The 24456-nt window shown below is 40.0% G+C and overlaps 1 protein-coding gene across 1 annotated transcript in view; it reads left to right on the top strand.

The window, feature by feature from the left end:
• CRB1 (crumbs cell polarity complex component 1) overlaps nucleotides 1-24456 on the top strand; it is a 95339-nt gene that overhangs the window by 51453 nt on the left and 19430 nt on the right. The window contains exons 6-11 of the mRNA XM_031059157.1: nucleotides 8476-9423; nucleotides 12898-13448; nucleotides 13836-14001; nucleotides 16108-17014; nucleotides 18251-18379; nucleotides 21313-21439. Of these exons, the coding sequence (XP_030915017.1) occupies nucleotides 8476-9423; nucleotides 12898-13448; nucleotides 13836-14001; nucleotides 16108-17014; nucleotides 18251-18379; nucleotides 21313-21439 (2828 nt within the window). The remainder of the gene's footprint in view (nucleotides 1-8475; nucleotides 9424-12897; nucleotides 13449-13835; nucleotides 14002-16107; nucleotides 17015-18250; nucleotides 18380-21312; nucleotides 21440-24456) is intronic.

Genomic DNA, 24456 nt, shown 5'->3' with positions numbered 1-24456 from the left:
ATTACAATTTCTTCTCTGGATGGTTTCCTGACCCTTTGAGTGGACCACTGGACCAGATGATGACCTTTGAAGGTCCCTTTCAGTGTAAATTTTTCTATGAGTCTGTCCTAATTCTCTTTGTGTTTTGTGAATTGACTTCTCTGCTCCAGTGCACATGGCTGTTTGATTACAAAAAAAAAAATCTATGGCTGTTTTTTGTCTCTGGTATTGCTCCCACGGTCTCTTTTTCCCACTCTCAGTTTTAGCCCAGATCTCTGTGTAGACCTTGTCTATGATCTGCAGTCTTTTTTAGCATCCCTCACACATCCTATATAGATGGATGGCCTTACCCATATACTCTGTTCTCTTACTGCCCCCAAATGCCCACATGTCTGACAAGAATTCTGTCTTGAATGCCAACACAAGTATCTATCACTGATTCCCATATTTAAATTTCCTTTTCCCCAGTCACATCTTTCACTACTTTTTAATCTCTTTAGTCTCCAAAATCTTTCCTACTCTTTTTTCCATCACCTTTCTCTACCCTAACCTGTCACAACCTGTAGTTGTGCTGTCCCTCCTCTCTTCTCCCCTTCCTATCTCGTACCATCAGCATGGCCATAGCTACAACACATTTGTGCAGCCAGAAAACCCACTCCAGAAGGATGCTGCCTGGGAAAACTGGGCTGCCACCATTTGATTTCCCTCCTTGCCTCCATCACTCAAAATGAGTGCCATGCAGGGATGTATTTCTTCAACGCATTTTTCTTTTCTCCAGATTCAGCCCCTAATCCCACAATTGGATCCACATGGCTGGCTGTGCAAATTGAAGTGGGGGCTGGAGGGGTAGGCTGCAGGCAGCAGTGTGGCTGTGCTGCCCCTGCAGGACACGGGGCTGGCCCTTGCCAGGCAGTGTCCCCTGACCCCGGCCGTGCTGCGCGCGTGGCCCTGCGGCTGCCCCGTCCGCCCCGGAGCTGCAGCCAGGGCCCGCCCAGACGGCTGGTTCCAATATTCCTAAAATAAAATCAACACACCAGATCTCACCAAACAACTAATCACCTATGGCATGTACATGATTTTCTTCTTCTCTGTTTTTTTTTTTTTTTTCTTTTCAAATGAAAACTATTTTAGGTGTGACAAAACACGTGAAACAAGTGGAAAAACATTTCCAAGTACTTTTTGCTCTCACAAACCTTCACTGATTGAAGAGATTAAGGGATTGGGGGTTTTTACTACTTTAAAAAAATTCATTTTTACTGAAAATTCAAACTACTCTATGAAGCTTCGGGCCAGCAACATTTAAAAAGATTGAATTACAGCATGCCATTCTGAATGTAGCACATTATGAATTCCATATCCCTCAGCTAGAGTGACATATTTAATGATTAAGCCAAGCCACTCAACTCTATTTCTATTTTAATTTTTTTTCCTAGCCAGTATTAACTTTATACATACATGTCAAAGGGCGAAAGGAAAAATAGCAGAATAGTGAATTTGTCTGCAATAAAGGAATAACTAGCAAGGTCTTACGACTTTAAGAAATTAGAGTTCTGTGTGAAAGGTATCATGTGCAAATTAGCCCAATGTTAACAAATGCTTATTATCCTACCATTTAAAAAAATCCTGCTTTCCATGTGCTCCAGCTGTACTCTGTGTTCTGTCCTTCATTTTACACAAGCTTTTCCTGCCAGGAGAGAAAGAGAAATTGCCATGCAAGATCAGAGCACTGGTCAGATGAAGTTCAGTATCAAACGTGAGCCAGTTCTTTACTGAAGAAAAATAGGTGAAAAAAGAAAACCCATTTAAATACCCTTCCCTTGTTCTGCACTGATGTACATAAGAGTAAAACTTCCTTCCTGACTTGCACGGTGACTGATTTATACCCACAAGCATGGGGTTTAATTACAATGACACAGAGATGGTCAATTTATTTCCTTGTGCTTACTCACTCATGAACGTGCACTTCCTCCTTCCAGCAAGAAGTAATTATCTCTTTGCAATTATCTGCACAGATGTGGCAAAGTTAGAATTTTCATGATTGTCTGCTGAAACCTGGGGCCCTGAAGAATATGTGCTCTGCCAGATCTTTCTGTAGGCCTCAGGATTAATGAGTCCCTTGAAGAGAGACTTGTTTGCACCTGGGGTAGGATTTTATAACAGACATTTCCAAAACTCTGAAATACAGGTGGAGGAGGTGCTACTACAAACTCTGTCTTTCATACAGTATATTCTAAGGGGGATGCTAAATTCTGAGTTTCTCCAAGGTTTACTCCTGCTTGCATTTGATACCTGTATGTGTAGAGACACCTGTATGTGCAGGTATAGTTTGACACACCTACAGCTCAATTGCTGGGAATGATTTCATTCTAGGGAGGAACAAAACCATGGAAAAATAGATGTGCAAGGGACAGGCATGCAGGTATCATTTGGGCTGTGGGTCTAAGGCAGCATCTGCTGCCTTGTGTCTCACTGCATTTTTGTCTCTAACCAATATTTAAGGATCCACAATAGAGTTTATGGCTCCCAGTGGGCATCATATGCAAAGACTTTGTCACCTTATTATCATTAGAAATATTTTCTTAGACTGAGACCTGGATGTTCCTTGTGCAGGCCAACCTGTGACTTTTTCACCTGTTTACTGTGGTCTCATGGCACAGAGTGCTCTCTTTTCTACACTGAAAACTCTTACCACGTCCCATTTCCTCTGCTTGTCTTTTGACAGAACAGCCTCACTTTTTTAACCTTTTCTCATAAGCCATTTGTTGTTGACCTGTGGTCATTCTCATTGCTTTCCTTGAATTCTTCGTAATTGATCCAAATCTTCCTTGCAGTGCAGAACTTAAAGTGGACTCAGTGAAAATGAATTATTGTAGATTGAAACTATTGTTCCACCTGCTTGCTAATTATTCTGGCCTAAGACTGTGGAAACTGAGTGAGCTCCTCCAGAATTGAATACAATCTTTTTCAGACCATTTCTCCAATTTCTTATGTTCACCTATAAAGGTCATTTTATCTGTAAAAAATCAAAAGTTTCACTTAACCCTGTTTCATGAGACAACTTACTAGGCAAGTTTTCTGAGCCAACACACATCTTTTATGAAAACACCAACCAGAGCAAAGCCAGGGCAATCCCAAACCATAAGCAAATCCCAGTTTGACAGGGAACCTCTGACAATTACTTTCTGGGCAGGATTACACAAGTTTTATACCTGCTTTATGGTGATTTCTCATGGAATTTTCTCTTTGGTTTGTATATGAAAATGTTATTAAACACAATATCTGACTGTATTAGAGTCTCGGCTCCTGGCAGGTTTGTTCAAACTCCCACCAGTGGTTCTGGGACAGCTTTGGGCCATTTGCTGCATACCCTGCTCCAAAGTTTCCCTGTCTCAGTGTGCCACCAGCCCTGTGGTGTGTCACTGAGCTGTAAGAGCAGATGTCTGTCCCCACCTGTTGTCCCCTCTGTGTCTGCTCATAACCTTCCCTCAGAGTCCTGTTGTCACAGTCACACTGCCCAAGGAATGACAGCGACTGAGAACCTCCAGCTTCGTCTTGCAATATTCAAAATAAAGTGCACATTAAATATCACTGCAGCAAGAGATGTCTGATAAGCACTACTAATCAGGTGCATTCCCACTAACTTATCAAAATGAACTTTTTTTAAGAGCCTGGGTGAAATTTTTACCTTTTAGTATTTAAATGTATTATAGGAAAACTTACTTGATGTCTGTGTCAGAGGCTGAAAGAAGCAGCAGCTTTCTGAGCAACTCCATAAAAGCAATTGTGAACTGTAGATTAAATGAATCCAAAATTGTGTTCTGTGTATGAGTCTTTTGGTGAAACTAAAACCAAATGTGACACAAGGTCAGGAATTTCCTAATTAGTGAATAAATTAGTTAGAAGAAGAAACTGATTAACATAAGTGACAAAAATGTCTGCTGCTAAAATTATCACAGAAATAAGTAGTTAAATCTCCTGAACTCGATTTTCCCCTCGTTAAATTTGATCTAAATCAAAATGTGCTACGCAAGAGCTGAAGAAAAAAATGTTTTAGTTAATAATTTTTTACATGTCTTTAGCAAACTCAAAAATCTAGAGACACGGACTTCCATTACGTAGAGAGAGCAAATGGAACAAAAATACTTTATAAATAAAAAAACAGGATCAAATTTTGGATCCTTTCTATCTACTTATTGAGATGTACAGTTTCTCTGAATGACAGGGACCATGACAGAGTTGATCTGGATTAACAAACCTGTTGAAAGGAAAAAAAAGTCTTAAAAAACAATACCAAAATAACAACAAAAAAAGTGACCAGTCAGTTTTGAATGGATCCTAATAATCTGCATTTCTGTGAAACAGACAGTGTTCAGTGAGAGCACGAACTTGGAGAAAAAAGAATTTAAATAGGATACATATCTATTGTGTAAGCAGTTTAATGGGTCTTACTTTAAGCCTTGTTGATCTGGCTTGGGCAAAATACACCATCAGACTACATCAGCAGGTACAGAAGTGGAGCAAGCTAATCCTGGAAAGGAAGCCTTTATAGTAAGAACTGTTGTGAATTTTACAGAAATTTACTCTGTCAACTGCTTAAGTGCTAAACGATCTTTTTCCTTCGGAAATTTTCCTTCGGAAAAAGATGGTTGCAACTAGGATACAAGTTTACATCATTGTAATGACAATGTTTACAGGTAAATCTTTTCTTTTTGTGAATTTGTATGTGTACTTAGACTGTATTGAATGTGTAGAACCTTATCCAGATTGCTTGCTTGTAGTTTCTTGGTATTTATTTAGAGTCAGGGGACTGGAAAGGCAAAAGGCTGTAAGCAGATTTCTAACTAAAAGTGTGTACCGAAAGTGTCATTTGGATAATACTTTTGTAATTGTTTAATCCAAAGGAAAATCGGTGGCATTCAGCAGAATTGTCCTTGAATAATTGCTTTTGTCATCCTGCTTCTGCAGGAAATCTGTGCTGTTAAATTTGAAAAAGAGAGTTTAATTAAGAGGTTCACAGTTAGAAAATAGCCACCATACAGTAATAACGTGTAAGTGAAAAAAGAAGACAGATGAGTGATGCTATCAAACTGAATCAAAGGAACTGTTTCATCTCTGTTTTGGAAAAAAAACTTCACAGGTGGGAAAAGGAATAATCTTTAAAAATATTCACATTATCTGAAATTTTATGTCAGGGTGTAATATATATTTAGAAGAGAAAATGCTGTATGATTCTACTTTACCTTTTTCCTTAAAACCATGAATATGCTTAGCTGAGTTAATGCATGTAACCACTGGAAAAAAAATGGTTGCCTTTGCACTTGTTTTGGTATGCCTTACATCTTTTGAGAATACTTTTTTACATGCTAATATCTCCAACCTGAGCTATTTGAACTGCTTATACAGTTCTATAAATATTGACTAATCCTTTTATCTAGAGTGCTTTTATCTTGACTGACAGTGGTCTCTGCTTGCATAGCAATTGGCAGATAACAAGCAGTATCAACACCACTTGCATGAACAGCTGATTTATTTATTCTTGATATGAAAAAAGTGACTTATTATTTATCTTTTGGTGTGACCTATATTTGTGCTTGTGTAATCTTATTATGAAATAGTAGGCCTATATATAAGTGCATATATGTGTATATCTATATGCACAACCCAATAAAATCATTATTTTGCAATGTATGTTTAATATGATTACTTAAAAAATAAGCATTGTTTTGACACTGAAGTGACTATGAAATCTATATATTTAAGTGGCTCTATAAGAGTCACTTTATATTTAATAACTGATACTATTCATTTTCTATAGACAAAGAAAATAATGATGATAATGATAATAATAATAATAACTCATAAAACTAAGTTTATTTCTTTGTTGGACGTTTATGATTTATTTTATCAAATTTCTTATATGAATTTGAAGATAGAAATAGATATGATTTTTTTAAAAAAATCAGCATTCTCATTCAATAATTTTGTTAATTTTATGTCTTATCTAATGAAGTAGAGAATAACGTAGACACTAAAAATTACTGTAAATTTAAATGCATCTGTGTCATCCTTTCCACAGGGAAGTCACTATTGCAAAGTGTGACTTGGACCACAAGTTACAAGGCAAAGGGAATGCCTGGCAGGTGCTGTGGGATAATAAAGTAGCACACAGAGACTCACCATACATTACTGAAAATGCTACAGCTAAGGATCTAGCCATTCACAATGCTGATTTTTCAATGAAAGGTTTCACAGGGGCTCCCAGTCTCTAAATCCTTGAGCACAGTCTGTCCACTCTGAAGCCCTATGACAAGGCTAAGCACAACCTGATCCAACTGCTTGTGAGCTAGACTAATTTTTATCTTTGACACAAAAACCCCAAAGAGACCTTCATTTCCACAGCCACCATATTAAAACTGAGTTGTGTAAAAGACCTGATGACACATTGTTCTTGATGTCAGAACAGGGAAGGGAGCAGTATCAGGCAGGAGATGTACTAAAACATTGACCAAAACAGGAAACCGCTCACAGTAACTTCACTTTTCATATACAGGAAAAGCAAAAGCAGGACAAGTTTCTAACACTGAAATTGTCACAAACTGGACAAAGCAGACGTGGCTCTGGCCCAGTCAGAGATGGTTTAGGAACTGCACTTCACTTGCAGAAAGTCAGCCCCAATGAGTCGCAGTTCTGCCAGATGCCACTGCACATTAAGGTATACACAGACACCTCTCACTGGAATAAAGATGAGCCTGGCTGGAAAACAGAGAGAGACTGCTGCAGCACAGCCCCACTGCCAGGCCAGGGAGATGGCACTAGCTGTGCTCCAGAGCTTGAAGCTTCAAGGGGAAAGTCAGTGTGTGCTTTAATTGAGGACTGATGAGTGACTTGGATCACTGCAGAGAGAGGCTTTTGTGTACCTGCTATGATCACTTCACTCTGGCTAATCTTTTAAACAAATCTCTCCCAATTCTCAGTTCCCTTCTGGCTCTCCTGTACTTACCACTCCCCCAGATGGGCCCAGTTACATCTGTGACTGAATAAAGTGGACAAGCAAAGAATTAGCCTGAGTAACTACACTTATCTGCTGCCATTTGAAGGATTTCATTGTGGCTGAATGCTGCTGTGTAATTTTCCATGAAGAATGGCTGTGTTTTGTTATAGAAATAAAGCCTGATGTGAATTTGTACATAAAGCTAGGTGGTGTGGTGCCTGGTGCACCCAGCTGCCACTCCATGAGCCTCAGCACGTCTCACTATCTGATTTACAGGCAGCAGTTCTGCTGTGGGGATGGATGAAAAGTTAACTATTTAATTTGTGCTGGTGATACTGGTTTGAAAACTATCTGCAAAGTTTCTCATTTTTCTGTAAGATAACTATGAAGGGAAGTGGAAATGTTGAGTTACACTTAGCGTGAGTTATCAAAAAAGTATTTGGATATTTTGACTGCTTCCAAGGGAGATGAGAAACAGATTTTCCCTGATCCACTGCATGCATATCAGTCACTTGATTGCTCAAGGGAGAGGTTATTGTGATTACTGCTTTATAGATGAACAGCAGTGCAGAGAGATAAACAGATTAGTTTTACAAGAGAAACAGCTTCAGTTTTGTTTGTGAAGTGTGATCCAGCAGACCCACTTAGGCCACATCAATCCATTTACAATGGGATTGAGATGAGGAGTTTTCCTTTTAGCAGATATATCAGAAGCCAAGCATTGTATGGAAGAAGAGGAAATATGAGACTGTATTGACAATCTCCTGCAGAAGCTCTCTCATCACCAATCAACCTCTGATAAGTTTGAGAGAATATTCCTTTCATCTCTTCTTGCTTTATATTTTGTATAGAGGAGAGATAAAAAAGTTCCCCTGTAGTACATACGTTTTGCAGTACATGTTTTGCAGGCATGTTCACCCACTTGTCAGCCTGACCCACCATGTCAATATCACTTGTAAGTCCTGTGACTGTCACTTGAAGAGTGTTGCTCCAAGATGTTTCCAATGGGACCAGGCATAATGGTCTGTAGTTCTTACACTGTTTCAATGAACATGTAAAAGAAGGAATGACCAACAGATCACCCTCCAACTCATCCCCATACTGTATTATGGATAGGAATTAAGCAACAACTTTTGGGGTTTTTGTATGTGATAATTCAGTTCCTTAAAAAGCATTCTAAATTGCTGCCATAGGGTACATGGGAAACAATTTCTTGATCCCATCTGATGACATTTATCTTAATTTCATCACATTATCCATATCAAAACTCTGCATTTGTTTGGTTCTTCTCTCCAAAATGTGATTATCACTTAGGTGTTTACATAATACTTTGCACAAGGAAACCATGACAATTGAATGGCCTTTTTATATTTAAAGTATATTTTTTTACTTGTCCATCATCTATTTATCTAATAAAAGATAATTTAATGAAACACATTATTAAAGTGTTATTTTGGGCTCCAGTTATTCAAACCAGAATGCCTAATTCTTTGTTTATTCTTCAGGTACTCACTGTGATGAAGACGTCAACGAATGTTACACGAACCCTTGCCAAAATGGTGGGATCTGTGAGAATTTTCCTGGAAATTACACTTGCCATTGCCCACCTGCAGACAAAGAAGGGATTTTTTATGGTGGCTGGAACTGTACAGAAGTTCTGCATGGCTGTACTGATCATCAATGCCAAAACAATGGGATATGTATCCCACATTTAAAAAATGGCCAACACGGATTCAGCTGCATATGTTCACCTGGGTATACTGGAATACACTGTGAAACCATAACCACATTTTCTTTTCAAGGAAACAGTTTTCTTTTGTTGAAGAATCCCCAGACCCATAAAAAGGATTTTTTCTATAATATAAACCTGAGGTTTCAAACTGTGCAACCCACAGCTTTTTTGTTTCACCGAGGGGAGAAAAACACCTTTGCCAAGTTGGAATTACTGAATGGCTACTTACACTTATCCGTGCAAGTCAATAATCAGCCACAGGCTCTTTTGCATATCCCACATAATGTCAGTGATGGAGAATGGCATTCAGTGGAGGTAACCTTGGCAAGAGCTGTTATTCTTAATTTGCTTGACAGCTCTTGTGTAGAATCCTGTCTCAATAAAACGTCTGCTAAGATAGATAACGAGCTGGTGATGTTTGCGTTTCAGAGCACGTTTTTGGGCAGCTTACCAGTGGGGAACAGCAACTCTCTACAGAACACCTTTAATACACATTCTGCACCTTCATTTGTAGGCTGTCTTCAGGATATTGAGATAGACTTGAATGTTATTACTCCAGAGAATGTGTCATCTGGCTCATCTTTAAATGTCAGGACAGGATGTGCTAAAAGGGACTGGTGTGACCCCCACCCGTGCCAGAACAGGGGACGTTGCATCAACCTGTGGCTGAGCTACCACTGCGACTGCTACCGGCCCTACACGGGGCCAGAGTGTGCAGCAGGTAAGGGAGCCCTGCTGGGGCCTGGGTTTGCTGTGCCTGCTGAAAACATGGCCATGAACCATCCCATTTACCTGGCCACGAAACAGCGTGACCCTAAGCATCTCTGGGGCTCAATGTCGAGTGGTAAGCCAGTACAATAGGTTAGTAGTGGCACACCTTTGTTATTTTCTAGCTACTTTCCCAGGAAGGCTGCTTTTCAGCCTGACCAAAAAAAAAAAAGTCAGGCTAAACTGGTGGATTCCACTCCTCTTGTTTTAAAGACTTCTCAGTGCTTTTGCACTCCATAAACTCTGAAAAACTGTAGTTCTCTAGATGCTGAGTAAAATTTAGAAATCAAGCAAGTCGCCTGGAGTTTGACTTACTTTCAAAGCATTCTTTGAAAATTTTATCCCCAAGCTCTCTTGGCTTTTATGAAGAGATTCATTCAAGGCAATGAAAGGCAAGCAAAAGTACTGTAAGCTAAAAAAAGACAGATTCCAATTTAAAAGAAATGAATGAGATTATACTCTTAGCTTAATCTGATTAGCCCAAGGAGCAGGCAGGGCTTCAGCAGCTGGAAGCAGGGTCCATTCATCCCTCAGCTGGTCCCAAGGTGGGGCTGGACAATCCCCAGTGCAGGCTGCCATTCCCAGAGAGATGCATGGGGACCAGAGGGAAACATGGCCCTGTCTGGGTGAGCAGAGGAGCTCATCTCAGCAAGCAGATCCCATGGCAGTGGTGAGCAGGAACACAAAAGCTGCAGATGCCTGCAGCACTTTCCCTGCTACAAATGATCTTTGCAGTGCAGGCAGGGGCCAAGTGGAAGGACAACAGGAGGTCCCTGTCCAGCTGCATCTGCTGGGTGATCTCCTAGAGCTGTAAACACAGCAGCCCTGTGGAATGCTTTGGGGTGAGCTGTGTAATCCTTCCCCAGGCAAAGTTTTAGGTATTTCAAACAAGCAGTTTTGTTTAAGAAAATTGCACAGGACTAAGTCTTCTCACCATGCCCTTCCCTCTGCCTCCCTCATCCACACACAGTCAGCAGAGCAATTTTTAAGGAGCAAGAAATACATACATACACATATGTATGTGTACATGTATACACACATAAGTATATTTATGTAGATATATTTGCCAAGTGGACTGGAAAAAATTAAACTCAACAGCAGAGCCATGGTCAGATTGGAATGGACAGATCCTAAACTGGTGCAAACTGGCGTGGCTGCAGTGCTGCCAGTGAAGCTACATTGATTCACATCAGCTGAACAACTGGCCTCAGGGCTTATAGAATTCATTGCTGCAGAAAGCTGGGCCTTCAAATACATTTCAAATGTTTGAATACAACTTCATTTTGCGTGCTCTACCTAATACTTATCAATATCTTTCAATAATTTTTCCTTTTGGTTTTATTGTAAAATGACAAAGTCTGAGAGGTAATTGTAACAGACTTCTTTGAAGTGTAGCTGTAATTTATCCAAAGATTTGGAAGGCAACTTTTGAATATAGGACAACATCTGGGAAATAAGTTTGCCTTCTTATATGAAGCAAAATTAAAACCATTCAGGGCCAGGAGCAGCTTATGCTGGCATTAGAACTGTTGAGAATGATTAGAAAGCATGCTTCTTTTCTTTCCTGCTGTCCACAATATTCCTTGCTAATCGTGGCACTGTGCCATTTTGGTACATAGGTTCTAGATATATGTCACATGTAAAAGACTGTGGCAGGTTTCTAAAGAGCCAGAGTGGGGGAGGCTTGTGGTAAAGGATGACATAAGAAATGCTGGTGTCTTTCTGAAGAAAAGTTGCTGCCAAGTGTTTAATTGACAAGATGCAATATTTTCTCTACATATACAAAATAACAAACAGATGTTGACTCATTTTGATCAATATCCAGATGTTGTGACCCAAGAGGTTAATATTGACCAAGGTGATGCTAGTCATCTCATCAAACAGATCAGGCTGATGATAAATGTGTGTATTTATAAATAGAGAGAAATATGACAAGGTAATTGTAAACATGAAATACCTTTCTGGAGATCAAGGCTTCTTTCTAATACTGCAGTTGTGGAACCCTCAGTTCAGCAGAATTTTTCTTTTTATCCTCATGAAAAAAGTGTCTCAGTCTCCAGTTCCACCTTAAGAGAAGATATAATTTAAAACTCTTGTATGTAGAAATAATTATTTGTTGAAATTCGTGTTTTGAGGCATTAAGTCTGTTTAACAAGTAGATGTATATATATAGGTAATCTTATTCACAGAAATCAACTATTTCAAATTAAATTAAGAAATTGTCTGTTTAGGAACAAGTATGGGGTTTATTCCTGTTGCTAAATAATATGACCATACCCCATAGCAGTGCAGTGTGGTTCTTAAGGGTCTGTTGGGGCTTCATGGTCAGTCCCTTATTTTCATCATTTTTTCTAATGCAGTCATAAAAAAAAGGTGGTTCTGCAGGGAGAAAGTTGACCCATGACATTCTGCTCCAGGAGTTTTACTGCACAATAGACAACTGAATCTTCAGCTGTGTGAGCATTTAAAAAAAGCTCGGTTTATTTTTTCTAGGAATTTGATACATGACAAATAGCTCCTGAAACTGTTTAGGCAGGAAGTCTGTAATATTGAGGACAAGATCACAAAACTTATAGTGTAAAAATAGAAACACTTTGTTGTTCTTTAAAGAGATGATTCATTAGAATTAAATACAGTTTTGGCTGCATATTTTGTATCCTTAAAAGACTGAAAATCATTACTGAAAATAAGGGGTAAAGGACAGACAGATGGGTTTGGTTTAATCACTTTAATTGATAAGCACAAAGAAAAGAAAACTTACTCAGTCCTGGATCATGTTTCTCCCACGGCTCTGTGGGCACTCAGGGGCTGAGCAGGATTCATGGCTGGATACAAGTTGATGTAGGTGAACATATGTTGAGCCCCAGCAACAAAAAGTCTGTCAGAGAACTGGGGAGCCCCTGCAGCACCACACAGATGATCTGTTCACACAAGAGGGCTTTGTCCAGCAGCTTTCTGTGATTGGAATCTGTGCAAAAAATATCACAAAATCCCAGAACTGCCTTAACTTCCATGGTCATCAGAGGATCAAAGCAGGTAGGTTCTTTCTGAAATTATCTTTCTGAGGACCAGTTCAGGAAACTGTAGAAATCTGTCCTTGTTTAACTACTTGAAAACACAGAATTACGCAGAGCATGATAAAGAGGAAAAATGTGCCCAATTATATAACATATGGTCCTGCAATGGAGCTTAGTGCTACAGCCATGGAAGCCAACAGGAATTTTGAAACAGAAGCTATTTACAGCTGGACCAAGACTTTGTTCATCCATAAATAGAAGCATATCTTACTACCATACATAAATATCACCAGAACTAGTTATTGAATCATTGCATTGGCTCCTTTGTCATTTAGCCCTAAATATTTTATTTTTCTTCCTTCTCTTCTTGTTTTTGTTTTTTTACTGTTTCCCACATCTCTAACCTCAAGAGTACATCCCAGGCCGGTTTGGATCCGAGGACTCCTCAGGCTATGCTGCTTTTCCTGTTGGCTCCACTCAGAATGAGAACTTCATCATATCAATGTTTGTCCGAACACGCAAACCTTCTGGCTTGTTAGTGGCTCTGAGAAATAGCACTTACCTCTACATAAGAGTCTATTTGGAAGGTGGGAAACTCACCATGCTGGCTCTAAATTCCATGAAGTTATTAGGGAAGCACTCAGTGAACGATGGAAACTTTTACTTAATAACCTTAAAAATAGAACCAAATAAGGTGGAGTTATTCCAGTCCTCTCACTACCTAGGCTTTATTTCTACTCCAGAACTAACCATCCAAAGTAATGATATTCTTTACATTGGAGGCCTACCAGATAACAAAGAAACTGACAGAAATGGCAGGTATTTCAAGGGCTGCATCCAAGATGTAAGAGTGAATAACCAGCTGCTGGAATTCTTCCCCATCACCAATCCACCGAATTCTCTGATCAACCCAACTCTGATCAATGTCACCCAAGGCTGCACTGGTGACAACCTCTGCAAGGTAAGAATTACATTTTTCAGAGCATTTTCACATGCTTATAATGGGGAATTTTTAAAAATGTTTTTAGTACATTTCCACACATTGTTTGATTATAATGACAGATTAGGAAAACATGCAAAAATGCTAGAAAGAGCAGGTTTTGTTAAGCTATGCTACATATGATGAATAGCAGGAGCAAACCGTGTTTGCATAGGGGAGAATGAAACTACTTTGAGATTGGAATAGTTTTTCACTAATTTTTGAACATGCTGTCACAATACTGCTCTTTATAATTTTCCATCTGAAATAGAAAGAAAACTTCTTTTTGCCAGACAGTCCCCTGTGCCTAGAGTTGGGTGTCCAACAGCCTTGATTCATACTGAGGTTCTCTCTTCTCTTTCCCCATAGTCCAACCCCTGCCACAATGGTGGTGTGTGCTATTCCATCTGGGATGACTTCACCTGCACCTGCCCCCCTAACACAGTGGGGAAGGCATGTGAGGAAGTTAAGTGGTGTGAGCTTGGGCCCTGTCCTCATGAAGCACAATGCCAGCTGGTGCACCAAGGATTTGAATGTAGGTACATTTCAGTTGTTCCAATCATCTTTGGAGATCAGCAGCAATAGAGGCATTTTCAGCAGCATTTCCTTGAAACAAAGTATTCACTGCCTTTAAAGTTCATTCAAATGTTACTTCTGTATTAAAATAATAGTCATGTCAGTTTTAAGTAATGTTAATGGGAAGAGTCTGCCCTCCCAAACCCAGAAATTATATCCCAGACCCCTGATTCAGGCACTGATGTTTACAGGAACTTTGATTTTGGCTTACTCAGCCCAACTAGTCAAGGTTGTCCCATAGATCAGTACATTGCCCTCACACTTCCACTGCAAAGAGATAAGAGGATATCCCATGTTGGATTAACCCTAGAATGTTCTCCATCTTCCTGAAATTATAAGCTACATAACTTGCATTGCATTATTTGATTTTCTTAAATCTTGAATAGCTTTGGAGAAAGTCACCTCAGTACCTGCAGTGCAGTTGCTCAAGCCTTGCCTTCGTAACAAGCACCTGCACGCCAAGCAGTCCATTTGAAACTGATCACCATTAGCTGCCTTAGGATCATTAGCCACCCTGCACATCTCTTCCCTTCTCCACTTTCCTTCTCCTTCCCACCCTGGAGTCGAAGTGAAAAGAGCAAGTAGGGATTTTTAAGAAATATTTCTTCATTTTGCTACCAAAGAAAGCCCTAGTAAAAAACTGTGAGGGAAGGTAAATACCCACTCAGTCTGATGGAAGCTGTCAGAATGGCTGACTCTTAGGAATGGGAAGGCTGGTCAACAAAAGATCTCTGTCATAGACAGACCAATATGATACTATTTTTACGCAGACTGTTAGGATCAGCATTGCAGGACGGCTTAAAATTGTAACTGAAATTAAAATAATTGCTCCTTCTCTCAGAGGTTTCTTTTATCATAACATCAAAATACATTCTCTCATAAAATTTACTATTGCATATTAGGCTAGAACAGAAACGCTCAGAGACAGTGAACTGAAAAGTACCTGAGCTGTTTCCTTCTGCTAAACTAAAGTTCATTTACACTTTCAATGATTGAAGGTCACCCCCTATAGATTTCTATGCTGGTTTATGTGGCAACAATAGGGAGTTTCCCTAATAGATATTAAAAAATGCCTGCACTACAGAACTGCATTTTTAACTAGGTTTATTCTTAACTACAGGATAAACTTCTTCTTGCTCAACACAGGATACCAAAATAAAAGCTTTCCTGGGCAGTGAGTTCTCTGCCTTGTGTCTTCTGCTAAAAAAACAAACACCTCAGAAACCCATCTTAGCTCAGATCTTTCAAAGCTATTTTTTTCTGAAGTACAGACAGAAGACATCCCTTCCTGTCCCTCCTCCCTGTCTAAAATCCTCAGAAACCTCAGAACATTTAAATTTACAGCCCAGTGAGTCAGTGCATTTTAGTAGAAACCATGCTAATGAAAGGTGTCAAATATCTTTGTGAAGATGTCCATAAAGCTGCCACAACGTTGCCCATCAATTTTCACTCACAGCAGAGTGAGCTGAGTCCTGCTGCCCTCCCAGTCCCACCTGCACAGGGCTGTGGCAGTGCCTGCCCACTGGGAGAAGCTGGATCTGAATGTGGCAGGCACAACTGCTCACAGGGATTTTGAAGGGGCTTTCCATCAACTGGCTTCCATTAAATTCATCCTTTTGCATCAGTGAGATGAAATTGGTATCCAATCAAATACTTCATAAAACACCTTAAGACTCACCCAAGAAAAAAGGAACTGGGAGAAATGTTCACCCCATCCAGATCTGTCACAGGAATAACTAGGCTGCCTGTACTTAGGAAACAATCATAAAGTGACAAATGTATGTCTTTTTTTTGAAGTAGAAAGATAACAGTAATGTAGAATAATGTGTTAGAGTGATAACTTGAGATGATGCAAAGCAGTACACTCTGGATTTGATTTAGCTGATGCTGGCACTGCCCTGTAAATTCCACAGCCACGAGGGGCAGAAGAGGATAACTGAAACACTGGTGGAATTTGACTGTCTCCCAGCAAACCCAAAAGCAGTTACATGGCATGTGCACTGGAGAGACACTGTGTGTATTGGTGTAAAACTGGCCTGGTTTCTCACTTGCTGTCTTTGCACAGGTCTCGCTAACGCGCTGTTCAGTGGCCGGAGCAGCGCAATATTCTACAGAAGCAACGGGAAAATCAGCAGAGACCTCACCAATATCATCTTTGGCTTTCGAACCAGGGACACTGATGTGATCCTGCTGTATGCAGAGAGGGAGCCCGAGTTTGTCATCATCAGCATCCACAACTCCAAACTCCTGTTTCAATTACAAAGTGGCAACAGCTTCTACAGGCTGACCCTGGCAAGTTCAGTGTCTGTGAGTGATGGCAAATGGCACCGAGTGATGGTCTCTATGGTGGAGCCCCTGTCCCAGTCCTCCAGATGGCACATGGATATAGACAACAAGAAAGACACAGCAACCAGCACAGCTGCTGCAGGAAACCTCAACTTTTTAAGAGAAGAGACAGACATCTATGTGGCTGACAAGGCTTTTGACAGCCTGGATGGCCTGAGAGGGTGCATGAGCACCATAGAAATCAGTGGCATTTATCTCTCGTACTTTGAAAATGCTGACATCCCTACTAAAAAACCTCAAGAGGAGCAATTTCTCAAAATATCTGCAAACCCTGCTCTAACTGGCTGTTTGCAGGTGGATTTCTGCAGCTCTGACCCCTGTATGCATGGGGGGATATGTGAAGACTTTTACACTTCCTATCGCTGTGTGTGTCCCGATGGATGGACTGGCACCTACTGTGAAGTCAACATTGATGAGTGCTCTTCAAACCCCTGCATCCATGGGAATTGCTCAGATGGGATTGCCTCCTATGAGTGCAGCTGTGAGCCTGGTTACACTGGGGAGACCTGTGAGGAGGACATAGATGACTGCCATGGCCACCAGTGCGTGAATGGGGCCACCTGTGTTGATGGGATTAATGGATACTCCTGCCTGTGTGCTGCTAACTTCACTGGGAGGTTTTGCAGGTACTGTAAACAAGGCTGATCCATAAGGTTTTGTCAAGTCTCTTCTGAAGGGCTTTTATATCTCTGATGTCTTTGTTTTAAACACAGATGTTTTGCATCTGTCTCTGTATTAATCATGGCTGCAGAGTCAATGTATGAAGGGTACACAGAGTTGTACAGATCAATTAGATGTGGACTGAGACAGTGGAGAGCTGCCAGCTCAGGCAGAGACTGATGAGACAAGGACTGAAGGAACAAGGCACAGCTCTGCTGTCCTGTTCTGCTGTCAGCATTGGTCCTGTGAGCTCTCTGATGACAAGATTACAAGTCTTCCAGAGCTTGGAAATACATGTGCTACATCTTCTTTTCAGAAAAAAAAATCTTAAGGTTTTTAAATCTCTAAAACTATATTTCATTGCAGTAATATGGCTCTATAGCTATAAATGCAGGAATTCAGAGTTGGTAAGAGAAAATAACAATAGGAAAAGAAGTTGTTTTTCTCCCCACCCCTAGCATCATTTCTGGGGTCCTGGTGGCTGCAAATACCACACAACCCACTTTTGCCATTGCTTCTGACACTGCTTACATGCTATTTCCTGTTCCTCCCAGACTGTCCTCTAGAAAGGCTGCAGGCTTTTCCCTTTAATTGCCCTTCTCTGCATACCCATAAAATTCTGCCCTCTAAGCATGTCCAGTTCCTCTCCAAGAAAGCAAAATCCTTCTCCTTCCATCAGAGGACTCCAACAAATCCAGTCTGCTGCAGCCCAAAGGATGCAGACAATCATCTTCACACTATCCAATTACAGGATATAATTACTTTGTCTTTTAGGATATAATTACTAAAATTGACAGATTTTGTTGACTTTTTCTGAGTAGTAAGGACATCCTCAGATTTGAAGATGCCTTATGGTGGCCCAGTATTTTTTATCTTGTATGTTAAGTCTGTCTCTTTTGAGCTCTTATACTAAGCTGCCCAGGTATCACAGACAACCACATTAGTCACGTAAGTAGAGTGATTGCATTTTTTTTCCCTAATGATAAATGAATCATTATTTTGCCAGTAAATATTTGGAAGAGAAAAATTAAATCCGTCAAATTAAAAAAGTTAGGCAAAACATGTTCTGGGAGTCTTAAATCTGAGTTCCAGCTGTCACTCCTTTGGGCAATACCCTGCTCCCCTGCTTCAGCTGAGAGAGCAGGAGGCATCCAGAAACAAGGACAGTGCCAATAACTGCTGCTGCCTCCCTGTGTGCCCAGGTACAGAAGATTACCTTACACCGTGTGTGGGAACGAAGAGAGGAACCTCACGTGCTTCAACTACGGCAACTGCAGCGACCTGGGCGGGGAGCTGAGCTGTGCGTGCCTGCCGGGCTTTGTGGGAGAACGGTGAGAGCCTTTGTCCTGCCCATCCCTGGGGAGAACCTCTTCCAAAAGAGTCCAGAGGGTGACAGCCAGCCCTCTGGCAGAGATACAGACAAAGCAGCTGATTTATAATGCAGGAGTTCCCTGCTAGAGTGACTCTGAGGGTCTGGAGTATTGTGGTTTTAGACAAAAATCACAAATGAATGCAGCAAGGTTTAGTCCAATGCAGCACCAGTAATCCAGCCCAAGATATTAATTCTTAAACAGCACTGCACACTTGCTTTTCTGTGCCTTATTTTGTTTCTGTGCAAATTTTCATATGACAAGTTAAAATGTTGCTTTTCCATAGGTGAGGACACAAACACACATATCCTGCTCATATACCTAAACCAGCTGCATGCTCTGGCACATGAATATGCAAAGCTGTTCCATTTTCACATGTCTGTGCTGTGAATATACAACCTGTTCTATCCCAGGGATGGTAAGAGGTGGCACACCTGGTGGCATACCTGGTGGCATGGTATACCACACTTCCTTACTGAATGCTGAAGTGTGAGAACAGAATGATTACTTTTAGAAGAGATTAAGGAACACTTTGTGCCTGTTATTGTTTAGCCTGGAACAGAGGGACCTTCCTCACAGTGAAATTTGTATCTTGTAGCCCAATTCACACTTAATACTGGCCTTCAAAGAGCTCTGGAGCAGGGAGGGCTCAGAGCCTCAGGGTAGGCATCAGGTGCTGCAGAAACCTAGGAGGGCATTGTCCCAGTCATAGCCTGAACAGGTAAGGGCATTTTGGATAGAGAGCCAGGAAAAACTGTACATACTTCTGGTGAAACTAGCATTATGTCAGAGTATAATATCCAAAAGTTCAACAGGACCAAGCTGTAACGCAGAGAAGTTTCCAACAAAAGGTTTTCATTCTCTCAAAAACTTATGAGCCCACTGATTTTGTGGAAAGAGTACATAGGCTATAAAAGACATGAAATGAAGATTTCCACCCACTCAATGCACAGTGTGGTTGGCAGACACACTTGAATTGCACTGTTAACAGCCAGGTCACCTGTGTACCACCTCACAATATTCAACAAGGGGGAAAGGATACAATAAAATAAAATTTTAAGACATAAAAGCATATTCGTAGCCACTTCTGTACTGTGTGTATTTCTTGGGACTTTGAGGCAGCAGGAAAGAACTTTTTCCTTCTCCCTCCCCTGCCAGCCTACCTGCTAACTGCAGCTTTGGGAATGAGCCTTCCTTCCATCCATCCCAGTGGCTGGCAGTAATCTCTCTTTTACAGTTCCCAAGGTTCTCGTGTGGAGCCTGTGCCCAGCCAGCTGCAGGGAGCTGCCTGTGGCAGCCAGGCTCTCTCCTGCAGCCTCTCAAATGGAACATTTGGCCTCTGCTCCTCCAGGCTGCCAAACCATAAACCAGCAGTGCTCCCCTGCTTGGGGGTCTCACTAGATCAAATGAGAACATTTCATCCCTTTTTTTTGCTTTTTTTCCCAGAAAAAATTCAAATTTATCTGTTAGTAAGAATATTAAAACCAAACCCCTTTGTATATTTATGTATTAGACTGATAAAGCAGGCATTTTCCTTTAAGACAATATTCCAGCCCTCAGAAAGCCACTGCTGCACAGTATAGAGAAATTCTATGCCAATCAATTGACTTGAGATCACATTAAAAAAATCCAAATGGATTTAATAGCAGGTGGAAAGAGAAATGTGTAAAGATTTATCTCCATTAAAGAAGATAGAGCTCTCTCTCAAAACCAAATTTGTTACGTAATTCAGGCTGGAACTTTCAAAATTCGTAAAGGGAGTCAGGTTTTTAAGTGTTCCTGAAACTCAGTTGGATTCAGGTACCTGATTCCCCAGAAGATTTGAGAGGTTTTTGGCTTTTTTAAAATTTGCATGGGTAATTTCATAGCTATACAATTTTTATACATTGGATAAATAACTTAGGTCTTTGAAGTATATGAATATAATTCAATATTTAAGGAAGCTATTGAAAGAAGTTTAGATTAGAATAGAGTCAGTGTGTAATATAAAAAATGCTCTTCTCTGATGTAAGATTAATATGTTTATTGCTTGGTTATGAACATGATTGAACAAAGCAATTCCTTATAATTCAGAGAGAATTTCTCACATTCTCCAAATATAAACCTGCATTTTTACCTGGAAAAAATAGGATTAACTGTTAGCATTATTTGATAAAAGGGAGCAGGGAATTAAAAGGGAACATTGTCAGAGCAGAAATCACCAAATCAGTAGTTTTCAAACAGTCTTACACATCCCTCAGAATCCTTCCATTGGCTGCCTCGAGAAATTATGACTCAAATTTCCTGTATCACCAGAATTAGCTCAAAAACATTTAATGAGGCTTATGAAACCGGTCCTGCACCATTCTTACCTTTTTTGGGGCCCATCTTAGAGAAACTGGATAGGAAATTGTGCTGGGATCTATTGGCATTCCAAATTGAGGGAAGAAATAAAAAGGTTAAAAAACCCCACCCCAAAAGCAGGTGAATATTTCCAGGAGCACTCAGCTGGCAAAACCACACATTTGTTTGACTCATATCCAGATTACTGAGAAGGAAGCTGTGCCCTCAGCTCCTGGAACAATGACAAGGACAAGCAAGCTGTCAGCAGGACTTGCACCAGAGCTGGCTCTGAGCTCACACAAGAACTTGCACTGCACCTTGCTGAGCACCAGTAACCATGAACTGCTTTGCAGGGATGGAATTACCTGCTTAACTGTCTGTGTTTGGAAACCATAGAGGAAGTTCAGGGTTTGAGTGGGGGCTTATCAGCTAGTTAATAAAACCATAAAAACGTGTGGAAACACGCCCCAGAGCATCTCCATCCCCCCCCAAAGCTGCTGAATTAAACACGTGCCTGTTGGATCACTGGATGCCTGGTTCCTGAGGCTGACTGTCTGCAGTCTTTCCTGCAGGTGTGAGAAGGACATTGATGAGTGCAGCTCTGACCCATGTCTGAACGGAGGCCTGTGCCAGAACCTGCTCAACAAGTTCCACTGCCTGTGCGACGTGAACTTCGCCGGGGACCGCTGTGAGATCGATGTAAGCGACCTCTCCTTCTTTGTCTCTTTGCTCTTGTGGCAGAACCTCTTTCAGCTCCTCTCCTATCTCATTCTGCGAATGGATGATGAGCCAGCAGTCGAGTGGGGTGATCAGGAAGACTATTGAGCAGTCTTTAAACTTTTGTGTTTTACTGCAGCAGAAGATGCCTTGGCTAAGCAGCTTAGCAAAGCAATACAAATATCAGAGTTTTAAAACTTGTTTTATATTTCTTTGAATGGTTTTTCTATGAATCATTTCAGATCTAGTTTAGTTAATCGATTTAGTTTTAGAACAAATGCTAGCAGATGTTTAAGTGTTCACCCCACCTTCACCAGAGCATTTCACCACATGGACACCGCCAGTGGGTGACAGTGGGACAATGAACAGGCAACACAAATGTCACATTTACTGAGGGTGGCATCCAAACCCTACTGCAAAGAGTGGCAGACTCACTGCCTTCAGTAATTCTAATCTTAAATGAAATCTTGCAGGTGGTCACTATTGTTACATCACACACCATGTTTATTGCTGTTCCTTTGGCAGTTAGGCCTCACACCTGTGAAATCATGAGGGATATTTTTGGATAATTAGGTAATGGTTTGGATTAGCAATTGACAACATGCTGAGGAGGCTCCCACATCCACTTGAATTAGTGTCAATCCTGCACTGATATCACTAATCCTGATCCTCTGCTCCAGTAGCCTCTACAGATACAATGTACTTTACTGAGAAAAAATACAACCATCTTAATCTTTACCAACATTTCCCCTTTCAAGAAAGGCCCAGTAAGTGTCTAGACTTGAAATCACAGATTTGTTGTTTGTTTAAAGATTTCTATAACTTTAAGTAAATCTGTTTTACTTATTAGTAGATCAGTGTCATCAGTCAAAAAAAAAGATGGGATTTTTCCTTCTTTAAAGCAAGCAAAGTAATTGGGTTGGTTGTCTATGGATTCTTAAAAGAATGGAAAAAAGGACCTGAAAATTACGAGCGCCAGGAGATGTAGCAAAAATATTATAGCAAAATATCTTTGTAGTGTCCTTTGAGAGTGCAGACACAACTGAAATACATTGTTAAATACTAAACATTTGGAAAAAGTGAGGAGTTTTGGTTTTAACTATTCTTTAAGACAAAAACCTCATTTTATGAATGGTGAAATAATTTATTTGAACATTAATTATTATATTGCAGAGATTCTCTATCCCTTTTAGTCATTTGAATAGTGTCCCCGAGAGAGGATTCAAAAGAACAAGTGTATATAGGGTGGTGCTTTGTTATCAGCTGTATGGCAGGTAGCAGAGTTTTAAAGACTAACACCATACTGGGAGGTTTTCTGACTCCAGAGGGGACAATTGATCTTTTGGAGAAGTCCTTGAAATCACTGATATCAGTTTCTCCTACTACAAACCTGCCCCTGTCCTCCCTGACTCACTACAGGTTGGACCTGGTGCAGTCAGGAAAAGCAAATCCCCCCTTTAAATCTCCAGTGACATTAGGACACCCTGAAATGTGTCTGAGTGAGATTTTAAGGTTTCTGTTTTGCCACAGCAGGATATGGATCAGACAGTGGATCAAGACTATTTTTTATTTTCCACCTTTCATAAATGCCCCCAGGTCTGTTATTTTTCTGAGTAACACTCAGCGTGCAAATGCAGCAAAATTTCTGCCGTTAAAAACCCTACTCCTATTTTAGGGGGGAGGAAAAACAAACAAACTTTTGCACACTTGTGGAAAAAAAGTTATGATTCATCCCTGTCACATATTCCTCTTCCTAGCATCTGCCTTAGTATGAAAATAAAGCACAGTATACTTACCTATGAGAATTGTTCACAAGGATAATTTCTTTGCTGGCTTTATCATACCTGAAAAAGATTGGGGAAATTTTTTGTTAAACTCTTATTAAAAATAATTATAAATAATTTTGTACTATATATAAAAAAATATTTTAAAAATCCTTTCCTCCTTGTAAGCAATCAATAAACACTAGATGGGAATGCACTGGAGATGAAATTAATGTAGCAGTGTCAGAAAGAAAACTATATATATACTATCAGATATAGGTTTAGTTATCCTACTGGCAATCACATGTAATACTGGGAATTATAGAACACAGGCAAGGAGAAAAAAACAAAACCAGACTGCATTTTGGATTTTTTTATTCCAGTGAAAATACAATTTTGGAAAGCTGCTTTCATATGGAGAAATTTAAAATAATAGCATTTTATGTTGGGAATTTCATTCCAAACTGTAGCTTTCATTTAATTGTAGCTAAAAACGTTTCTCAGTTCAGTATTACTGAAATGAAAAATGAAAAATTAATCAGAAATAACTTGAAATAAAAACTGTCCTATTTCAGAATGCTAACTGAAGACAAAAAAATAAGAAATTTTAAAAATTCAAATGAAAAAAGTGCTGCTACTTATCAAAGCTGTTCAAACAATTTTTTTTTGGTTAAATAACTATAATTAATTAAATAATGATGTTTGGTTTTATTTTCTCACTGGGTTTAGTTCAGTTTCCACATAACTAAATTGAACCATTATGTACTTTATGGAATATGCACCACAGGACACACTACATTAAGCAAAAATTTCATCATGGTCTTAATGATGAAGAAAGGTAGAAAACAATACATGTAATAACAGTATGTCTGGCATTAGACCTATATCCAAAATGTGAAAACAATAAGAATCCATTTGTATAGAGATTCCAATACTCTTTCTATTCAATACTAGACACTTAAAATGAGTGTTTATGCAATATTAAACACAGGTTTTATATTCATTTACAGCAATAGGCAAGTTATTATTCTAAGCTCAATTAGCAGGCCATCAGTTCTCTCTTTCTTTTACTGAAAACACTCACCTGTAATTGAATTCTTTCCTTCCTCTAATGCCTTGTCATCATGAAACATCCCCTGGCCTCAGAAATGCTGCTCTCTTCCTCTTTGTACTTCTGTATCCTCAACTGCATTGTGCACGTGTACATAAATTTCCTACCTTTATACACCAAATAAA

This window comes from Geospiza fortis, unplaced genomic scaffold (assembly GCF_000277835.1).
Source record: "Geospiza fortis unplaced genomic scaffold, GeoFor_1.0 scaffold229, whole genome shotgun sequence".
NCBI classification, from domain to species: Eukaryota; Metazoa; Chordata; class Aves; order Passeriformes; family Thraupidae; genus Geospiza; species Geospiza fortis.
The sequence above is the reverse complement of the archived record's forward strand: the minus strand, read 5'-3'. Positions and strand labels throughout refer to the sequence as shown.